Consider the following 10709-nt stretch of genomic DNA (forward strand, 5'->3'; position numbering starts at 1 on the left):
CACCTTATTCAAAACTGTGAAGTGTATTTGTGTGGGTGATGTATTTTGAATTTTATTCGACTTCAAAGTGAGGGTTGTAGAGGAAGGACATATATGTCCCTCTGGCATCCAGGGGGTAAGGGTGATTTTACGTCAGCCAATCATGGCGTCACACATGACGGAAACTGTTACGATTTCTGCTGAATTCACCTGATCATTGTCATGTATATATTTTCAATTCCATCATTGGTGCTACAATACTCTTCCCATGGGTTTGGGTGGTCAGGACTTGGTTGAAACATGTAATCGTATCTCAATTGCGTGGATCTATGCTCATGAGGTTAATCACTGGATTGTCTGGTCGAGACTCGATTATTTACAGACCGCCGTCATATAGCTGGAATATTGCTGAGTGCGGCGTTAAACAACAGATAAACAAATTATCAACTTTTAGAATGTTAATTAAACTGTTAATATACATGTGCAGCGCAGTGAAACGCGTGGTGAGCTTGTCATGCCTGCCCTTATCCACACATCAACACTAACTATAGGGCGTCCTTGATCATGTACCAATGACACATATTCATTGAAGCATGCACAACCTGCAGCAGGTTATTGAATAATCCAGCTTGTATGACTAGGTGCATTATTTTTAGTTTATATTCAAAGCACATCAGACTTGCTAAGTCAGTTGAATAGCATTCGTCCGCATAACATATTCATGAATAATGCTCAAAGCCCACATGGCATGAACACAAAACTAACTCACGATAAGGGAATAATTGTTAATTACATATTCTTGTTCATAAAGGCAAACAAGTTTTTTATGAAGCCATACCTTCAGCGGTATGTCATGAGTTCGGTGGTGGTACATGTAAGTACATATATTTGCTTGGGTTTGCTCCGACATATATGGCTGGATTAGCATTCTATGCATTATGTGTATGATACAATATTCGTTTGTATATAGGAGAGAGCTTGTCCTTACACTTGTATGAAGTATTATATTGCACATATCCGAGAGAGGCTAGTTATGTAGTTGGACTTTGACAACGCTCATGTCCAGATATCTGACACTGGCCGGTGTTAGTTAAGTTCAGCCGTCAGCTCATGTCCAGATAACTGACACTGTGCAGTGTTAGTTAAGGTCAGCCGTCAGCTCATGTCTAGATATCTGACACTGGCCGGTGTTAGTTAAGTTCAGCCGTCAGCTCATGTCCAGATATCTGACACTGGCCGGTGCTACTTAAGTTCAGCCGTCAGCTCATGTCCAGATATCTGACACTGTTCGGTGTTTATTGGTTACGTTCATCATTCAGCCCACGTCTAGATATCTGACACTGGCCGGTGTTAGTTACGTTCAGCCGTCAGCTCATGTCTAGATATCTGACACTGGCCGGTGTTAGTTAAGTTCAGCAGTCAGCTCATGTCCAGATATCTGACACTGTGCAGTGTTAGTTACGTTCATCATTCAGCCCACGTCTAGATATCTGACACTGTCCGGTGTTAGTTAAGTTCAGCAGTCAGCTCATGTCTAGATATCAGACACTGTGCAGTGTTAGTTACGTTCAGCAGTCAGCTCATGTCCAGATATCGGACACTGTCCGGTGTTAGTTAAGTTCAGCAGTCAGCTCATGTCCAGATATCGGACACTGTCCGGGGTTAGTTACGTTCAGCAGTCAGCTCATGTCCAGATATCGGACACTGTCCGGGGTTAGTTACATTCAGCAGTCAGCTCATGTCTAGATATCTGACACTGTCCGGTGTAAGTTACGTTCAGCAGTCAGCTCATGTCCAGATATCGGACACTGTCCGGTGTTAGTTAAGTTCAGCCGTCAGGTCATGTCTAGTTATTTGACACTGTTCGGTGTTTATTGGTTACGTTCATCATTCAGCCCACGTCTAGATATCTGACAGTGTCCGGGGTTAGTTACGTTCAGCCGTCAGCCCACGTCTAGATATCTGACACTGTCCGGTGTTAGTTAAGGTCAGCCGTCAGGTCATGTCTAGATATTTGACACTGTGCAGTGTTTATTGGTTACGTTCATCGTTCAGCTCATATCCAGATCCAATACTGTTCGGTGTTTATTGGTTACATTCATCGTTCAGCTCACGTCCAGATCTAATACTGTTCGGTGTTTATTGGTTACATTCATCATTCAGCTCACGTCCAGATCTAATACTGTTCGGTGTTTATTGGTTACGTTCATCGTTCAGCTCACGTCTAGATATCTGACAGTGTCCGGGGTTAGTTACGTTCAGCCGTCAGCCCACGTCTAGATATCTGACACTGTCCAGTGTTAGTTAAGGTCAGCCGTCAGGTCATGTCTAGATATCTGACACTGTGCAGTGTTTATTGGTTACGTTCATCGTTCAGCTCATATCCAGATCCAATACTGTTCGGTGTTTATTGGTTACATTCATCGTTCAACTCACGTCCAGATCCAATACTGTTCGGTGTTTATTGGTTACGTTCAACGTTCAGCTCACATCCACATCCAGTACTGTTCGGTGTTTATTGGTTACGTTCATCGTTCAGCTCATGTCCAGATCTAATACTGTTCGGTGTTTATTGGTTACATTCATCGTTCAGCTCACGTCCAGATCTAATACTGTTCGGTGTTTATTGGTTACGTTCATCGTTCAGCTCACGTCTAGATCTAATACTGGTCAGTGTTTATTGTTTAAGTTCATCGTTCAGCTCACGTCCAGATCCAATACTGTTCGGTGTTTATTGGTTACGTTCATCGTTCAGCTCACGTCCAGATCCAATACTGTTCAGTGTTAATTGGTTACGTTCATCATTCAGCTCATATCCAGATCTAATACTGTTTGGTGTTTATTGGTTACGTTCATCGTTCAGCTCACGTCCAGATCTAATACTGTTCGGTGTTTATTGGTTACGTTCATCGTTCAGCTCACGTCCAGATCTAATACTGGTCGGTGTTTATTGGTTACGTTCATCGTTCAGCTCACGTCCAGATCTAATACTGTTTGGTGTTTATTGGTTACGTTCATCGTTCAGCTCACGTCCAGATCTAATACTGTTCGGTGTTTATTGGTTACGTTCATCATTCAGTTCATATCCAGATCCAATACTGTTCGGTGTTTATTGGTTACGTTCATCGTTCAGCTCACGTCCAGATCCAATACTGTTCGGTGTTTATTGGTTACGTTCATCGTTCAGCTCACGTCCAGATATCCGACATTGTCCGGTGTTAGTTAAGTTCAGCCGTCAGCTCACGTCCAGATATCTGACACTGTTCGGTGTAAGTTAAGTTCAGCCGTCAGCTCATGTCCAGATATTTGACACTGTGCAGTGTTTATTGGTTACGTTCATCGTTCAGCTCATATCCAGATCCAATACTGTTCAGTGTTTATTGGTTACGTTCATCATTCAGCTCATATCCAGATCTAATACTGTTCGGTGTTTATTGGTTACGTTCATCGTTCAGCTCACGTCCAGATCCAATACTGTTTGGTGTTTATTGGTTACGTTCATCATTCAGCTCATATCCAGATCTAATACTGTTTGGTGTTTATTGGTTACGTTCATCGTTCAGCTCACGTCCAGATCTAATACTGTTCGGTGTTTATTGGTTACGTTCATCGTTCAGCTCACGTCCAGATCTAATACTGTTCGGTGTTTATTGGTTACGTTCATCGTTCAGCTCACGTCCAGATCTAATACTGTTCGGTGTTTATTGGTTACGTTCATCGTTCAGCTCACGTCCAGATCTAATACTGTTCGGTGTTTATTGGTTACGTTCATCGTTCAGCTCACGTCCAGATCTAATACTGTTCGGTGTTTATTGGTTACGTTCGTCATTCAGCTCATATCCAGATCCAATACTGTTCGGTGTTTATTGGTTATGTTCATCGTTCAGCTCACGTCCAGATCTAATACTGTTCGGTGTTTATTGGTTACGTTCACCGTTCAGCTCACGTCCAGATCCAATACTGTTCGGTGTTTATTGGTTACGTTCATCGTTCAGCTCACGTCCAGATCCAATACTGTTTGGTGTTTATTGGTTACGTTCATCGTTCAGCTCACGTCCAGATATCCGACATTGTCCGGTGTTAGTTACGTTCAGCCGTCAGCTCACGTCCAGATATCTGACACTGTTCGGTGTTTATTGGTTACGTTCACCGTTCAGCTCACGTCCAGATCCAATACTGTTCGGTGTTTATTGGTTACGTTCATCGTTCAGCTCACGTCCAGATCTAATACTGTTTGGTGTTTATTGGTTACGTTCATCGTTCAGCTCACGTCCAGATATCCGACATTGTCCGGTGTTAGTTACGTTCAGCCGTCAGCTCACGTCCAGATATCTGACACTGTTCGGTGTTTATTGGTTACGTTCATCATTCAGCCCACGTCTAGATATCTGACATTGTCCAGTGTTAGTTAGGTTCAGCCGTCAGCTAATGTCTAGATATCTGACACTTTGCAGTGTAAGTTAAGTTCAGCCGTCAGCTCATGTCCAGATATGTGTGTGTGTGTGTGTGTGTGTTTGGGTGTGTGTGTGTGTGTGAGAGAGAGAGAGAGGGAGAGAGAGAGAGAGAGAGAGTGAGTGAGAGAGAGAGAGAGAGAGAGAGAGAGAGAGTGAGAGAGAGAGAGTATGTGCAACGCATTTCCAAACTTAACATTAAGCATTGGGTAAGTATATGTATTAATTTATCTTATTCTGATGTATGCCATTATAAATAGGATTATATTTCTATTGTCGCGTAGGCCATACCTGGTTGTATGCGCTCCTCGTGGTTTATTCTCCCTACAGTATTTTATTGCACGATGAGCAACATCCGGAGTTCGATCCCCGGCCGCGTCATACCAAAAGACGTTAAAAAATGGTACTTGTTGTTACCCTGTCTGGCGCTCGGCATTAAGGGGCTAAAACAAGGACTGGTCGGCTCAGAGTCAGTATACTGTGTCTGAGTGGGGTATTCATGTTAAACTGCAGCATGCTATCTCGGTGAGCTAGCACTATAAATCGGCATCAGTCCGGACTGGTACAAGCAGCCACACACACACGTGCATGCACGTCGCTATATAAGTGCAATAATCTTGGACGCGACGTTAATCCCAATTTCACCTCACCCCACCTTAAATGAACATATCAATCCATATAGATCTAGTGGCTCATCTCATCGTGTTAACATGTGAAGATCCGGGTTAGAATTGATCTTCAGTAAACCATGCTAATCGTAAGAAGAAACTAACGGGATCGGGTGGTGAGACGAGCTGATTTGGTTGATGCATGTCATCGTATCCCAATTGTAGACAGATGCTGCTGATCTAATCAGTGGATTGTCTGGTCAGACTCGAATTTTTACAGACCGCCGTCATAAGCTGTACTATTGCTGGGTCCAGGTTTGTTTTTCAAAGGAACATTACCATGTTGAAGATGAATTCTTATGATTTGTGACCAGTATTCTAGAGCAAGAAGAAACTCTTTTCCCAAGCGTCTCGTTACCCCTCCCTCTATTGAGAATTTAATAAGACTTATGTCAGCTGAAAACGAACAATTTATAAAAGGCTTAGGTACATTTCTCTCCCAAGTCATGAACATCGAAAGGAAACAGTGTGGAACGGTAAATCATTATTAAATCTACTCAGCATGCAAATATATACAGTATATTTCCATTGTATTATGGGCCGGTGGCCTGAAGTACCGAATATATTTGTCAGTCTGTCTGTCTATTGCTGGGTCCGGTGTTAAACAACAACGAAGCATATACCTGATGTGAAGACGTTTACAGGTGCACAGACATGGTGGAACCGAACAGGTACTCCTGGGTTGTGGTTGCTGCTTCATTCGCATCCTTCCTCTTTGGCCCCAGCATCAGCTACGCAGTTGGTGTGTTCTATGTTGCACTGCTGAATGAATTCAACGAGGATATAACACTGACAGCCTGGATGGGATCCCTGTACTCCAGCATGTTCGCTCTAACAGGTATGGGGAAATACATTGAGAAATAAATATGTTGTAACAGATTCCGTGGCATTTGATTGTGCAGCCATGCTTTTTTTAGTGTATAAATCGAAAAATATTTAGGCCATGCCAACTAGCAGACGAGTGTTTCCTGATTGGTTGGGTTATAGAATACTAATACTAATACTATAGTCCTTTGTGCTGCAAAATCGTACCAATAAAATGCAAAACAAATATAAATCCGAAAACAATAATTCGTCTTTAATGACATGAAAGTAATATATTTGTTCATATCAACTCGTTATCATTATTTCCATGAAGTAGAGAAAAAAGTTGTTTAACAAACTATCATGTAATTATTGTGTTTCAATGGATGTTGTTACAATGGGGTATGCGCAATAAACATAACAGCTTTAGGGCATAGCGGAACACAGGGGTAGTCTCAGAACTTCTTTTCTGAAATATTTTCATTGTCACTGTCACTGTTACTGTCAACTGAAATAATGGTTTGACTGACAGTTGCATGATCTAAACCGTCTCCTTTACAACATGAGTTCCGGTCCCAATGTTGTCAGTGCACCCTCTCCGACATGCAATAATCATAACGTGAAATACCAAGGTTTTCAAATCACCTGTTAATGTCATCATGTACCGTAGTGTATTGATCTATTTAGCTCGGTCTGTTAATTATATTATTTGCATGTGAAAATTAGGTGAATAGCAATACCAAGAACATCGCTAACATTGCTTTGATAATATTTTACAGATTCGCGTTGTATACTCCGTTTAATAACTACCACATAAAGACACGCTTCTGAATTAGACTTTTCATTTGACATGATTTTATTACTTAAACGACAGAAGTGGGTTTGCCTAACACGCGCGAATTTCACGTGCAAATGTAGGGCTGTTCAGTTTACAGTGCAGACCCAGTTGTAACAACATACATCTAAACACCAACAATCTCATGTGAGTTTGTTAAACAACTTTTTCCCTACTTCATGACAATATCTGAAATTATAGTGACGAGTTGATATGGACAAATAAACAACTTTCATGCCATTTAAGACCAAGTGTTGTTTTTGGATTTATATCTATTTTGCATTTCATCGGTACCACATTACACCAAACGGACTATGAAATAACAGTTTATGTGTCATGGCCCTATCTCCATGAGTGAGTGAGTGAGTGAGTTGGGTTTAACGCCTTTTTTTAACAGTATTCCAGTTATATCACGGCGTGTCAGCTTAATGTGTGAGGAAAGCCCGAAGTGATGCAGGTCTCAGACGTTTACAACTTCGGTGAGACCCACGAGCACGGGTATGGTGCTGACAAACCTAGAAACATAATCGGGGCGAACCGGGTTTCGAACCCACAATCATAGGTTTCTGGCGTGCCCAAGGGACGCAACTCTGCACAGCGAATCGCGGCGCCTTAGACGACTGGGCCACACATGCCTTTCTACCTCCACATCCACCTAAAACTTCTCTTTCCTTTTCAGGTCCCATCGCCAGCTTGATAATCAACCTCTTTGACTGTAGAACGTGTGTGGTGACTTCAGGAGCTTTAATGATGATTGGTTTCGCAACCAGCTCTCTGGTGACTGACATGAAGCTGCTGTTCATATCCTATGCCTTGATAGCAGGTAGATATTGAGTGTTAAGTCCACACTTTATTCAGAAAGTCTATCCTCAGTGTCTTGTCTTTTTAAATTCAAGTTTGGAGGAAAAATTCTGTTATTGGTTTTACCAGAAAAGTCGATAGATTTCACTCCCACTGTATGTGAAGACGTGTCTTCATCAGAATACATAAGTATCTAAGAAAGGCTTCATGGGTACCAAACTACCACGTTATCATTAATACGTAAAGTTTTCTGGATATTAGACATTACTTAACAACACTTTATTTGCTGAGGAGCCACGGTTGAACCATCTATCTCAATTCATTTCTCCTCTGCACAAGAAACGTACAACCTTAATGCTCATGATACTGGTAGTTTGTGAAAATATTTCAGGAAAAAAGATTCTCCTTGTTTTCAAGATAATCTTCTTTACTGGTAGGAAAGGCCATGCCCAACCCTTCGCGAACATCAATGTAATCTCTGGCGTGAACATAATCTATTATCTATACATGTACAATGTACATTATAAAGGGGTACGATTGAACCATGCATTGTGCGGAGTTGCTATCTTTAGTCGCTCAAGATACTTCTTTCAAGGATCCACTGACAGGGCTTAGTACACCTATAGTTTCACAAAAATGGTTAAGGACCATGCGTGACTTTGGGCTTTCTGCTCGTATCAAGGTAACACGCATTGACATACCTGGAACAATTTCCAATGTGACATAAAACCGAACCTTCCGACCCATCCTCTAAGTGTATCCATCTACTTAAAGGGTTCCGCATCCTCAACATTCCATCATGTCAAGTAACCAGTACAGCTCTGTTTTGACTGTTTGATGTTTCAGGTCTTGGCACTGGTCTAGCACACACTGGCAGTTCAGTCATTCTTGGATACTACTTTCCAGAGAATGCAGGCTTAGCTACAGGTATATCAATTTCTGGAGTTGGACTTGGTATATTTGTACACCCCCCTCTTGTGGGGTATCTAGTGGAATCATACGGGTTCCATGGAGCCTTTCTTATCGTCGGGGGTATCACGTTTCACGTGTGTGTTGCCGGGATGCTAATGCGACCAGCAACATTTGAACGAAAAAGGCGACACGTGGCTGAGAAGAGCAAATCCAGAAGGACAATGTGCGTCGATATATGCAGATTTTACTCTGTCTTGAGTAATTTATCATTTTTATGCTTTATAATCAGTCTTTTGTGTTTTGCACTTGCTGTGTCAACAGAATATCTCTTTCTGCCGGATTTCTTTATAAAACAGGGATCTACATTCCAGGAAGGAGCCTTTGTTATATCAGCTTCAGGCATAGGAAGTATCGTCTCACGTATTCTCATAGGATTTGCTCTGAGTGATGAGAAGATTGACAGTGCCACTGTTTTTCCTGCACTAAATGGTATTATGGCGATTTTCACACTGAGTTTGCCGCTGTTCCTGACATCACCCTTTCTACGAATATTTTACGGCTTTATCCTCGGGCTATATACTGGAGGCACGTGGATACTCGTGAACACTTTGACACTTCAGATTCTTAAACTTGAAGATTTTGCTACCGGATTAGGTGTAGGGTTGTTTTTCTGTGGAACTGGATTCCTGATAGGACCTCCCATTGCAGGTAGGTACGATTACTTATGAATTAACTAGTTGTACAAATTGGATTTACAATATGAGGGTGGTTCCTTGTGTCTCGTTTCATTTTGAAGAAGATTTTTTTTTCAGATCAATCCGTCGGTATACCCTCACGGGGTTTCAACAAAACAAAAACTACTTGCTTTGTTATATGTTAAGATTTACACCACGTCTTGATATACTCATAAAATGAAATATGGAATCGCAGGTCAAAAACAGAATTCAAGGATTACATATCAAATGTGATGGAAGGAGAGGTTAAATGTTTGTGGTCAGTTAAAAGTATGACACGAACAACAGACTAGACACAAACTGGATAATGCTTCGGATGAAGTCTTGACAATCAGTCCAACTATGTTCCTTTGTTTGTCTGAGGTTTCACGCCGTACTCGGCAGTATTCTGAGTCATGTCTGATCTGTTTCAGGAGCCTTAGTGGAAGCAAGTGGACGTTATGACAGCGGTTTTATCTTTGCTGGTATGTTACTCAAGAACCGTTATCATTAATCCAAACAAAACTCACATTATACTTTATTGCAATGCCTGTTGGCTTTATCAGATTCAAAACAAAGCAATGAATTTACGGAGACAGATGATTTTCCAATAATGTTCGTGATTTGATCGATTGATTGATTGATCGAGCGAGCGAGCGAGTGAGTGAGTGAGTGAGTGAGTGAGTGAGTGAGTGAGTGAGTGAGTGAGTGAGTGAGTTGGGTTTAACACCGCTTTTAACAGTATTCCAGTTATATCACGGCGTGTCAGCTTAATGTGGGAGGAAAGCCCGAAGTGTTTGAGGTCTCAGATATTTACCACTTCGGTGAAACGCACGAGCACAGGTATGGTGCTGACAAACTTAAAAACATAATCGGGGCCAGCCGGGATTCGAACCCACAATCATAGGTTTCTGGCGTGCCCAAATCTGCACAGCGAATCGCTGCGCCTAAGACAGCTGGGCCACCCGTGCCCCCACACAGACACACATACACAAGCAGACACACACATGCCTTTCTACCTCCACATCCCCCAAAATAAGGAATTTAATTTTGAACTTTTCACAACTTTCATCATTGTTTCATGTGTGGATTTTCGAGTAATGACGAAAAGCAAGATTGAAGTCGCATTATTACGCTGGTGAATCTAAAATCCGACACACATCAATATTTACCTCCAATGAAATACCTCATATCCATACATAACACACACACACACACACACACACACACACACACACACACACACACACACACACACACACACACACACACACACACAAACGTACATGCACTTCGCTATATATATATGACAAGCGTAGTGTCTTGTGTGAGTAAGTGGGTTTAACGGCGCTTTGAGCAGTATTCCAGTTATTTTACGGCACGTCAATTTAATGTGGGAGGAAAGCCCTAAGTAATGTAGGTATGTTGATGATAAACCTGAAAACATAACTGAGGCAAATCGGGATTCGAACCCAATGTGTGCACGAGTGATTGACCATTTTTATTTCACCACAAGCAGTGTAAGCTGGAGACTCAGAATCCCGTT

General features: G+C 41.9%; 1 protein-coding gene across 1 annotated transcript; it reads left to right on the forward strand.

The window, feature by feature from the left end:
* The first annotated feature begins 820 nt into the window (after positions 1-820).
* On the forward strand, positions 821-9714 carry LOC124113160 (monocarboxylate transporter 12-like). Its single transcript, XM_048391299.1, has 5 exons — positions 821-853; positions 5743-5936; positions 7417-7560; positions 8385-9158; positions 9598-9714. Coding segments are annotated over exons 1-5 (1194 nt in total). The 5' UTR covers positions 821-851; the 3' UTR covers positions 9678-9714.
* The last annotated feature ends 995 nt before the right edge of the window (positions 9715-10709 follow it).

This window comes from Haliotis rufescens, unplaced genomic scaffold, assembly GCF_023055435.1.
Source record: "Haliotis rufescens isolate VD_foot unplaced genomic scaffold, xgHalRufe1.0.p SCAF_9, whole genome shotgun sequence".
NCBI classification, from domain to species: Eukaryota; Metazoa; Mollusca; class Gastropoda; order Lepetellida; family Haliotidae; genus Haliotis; species Haliotis rufescens.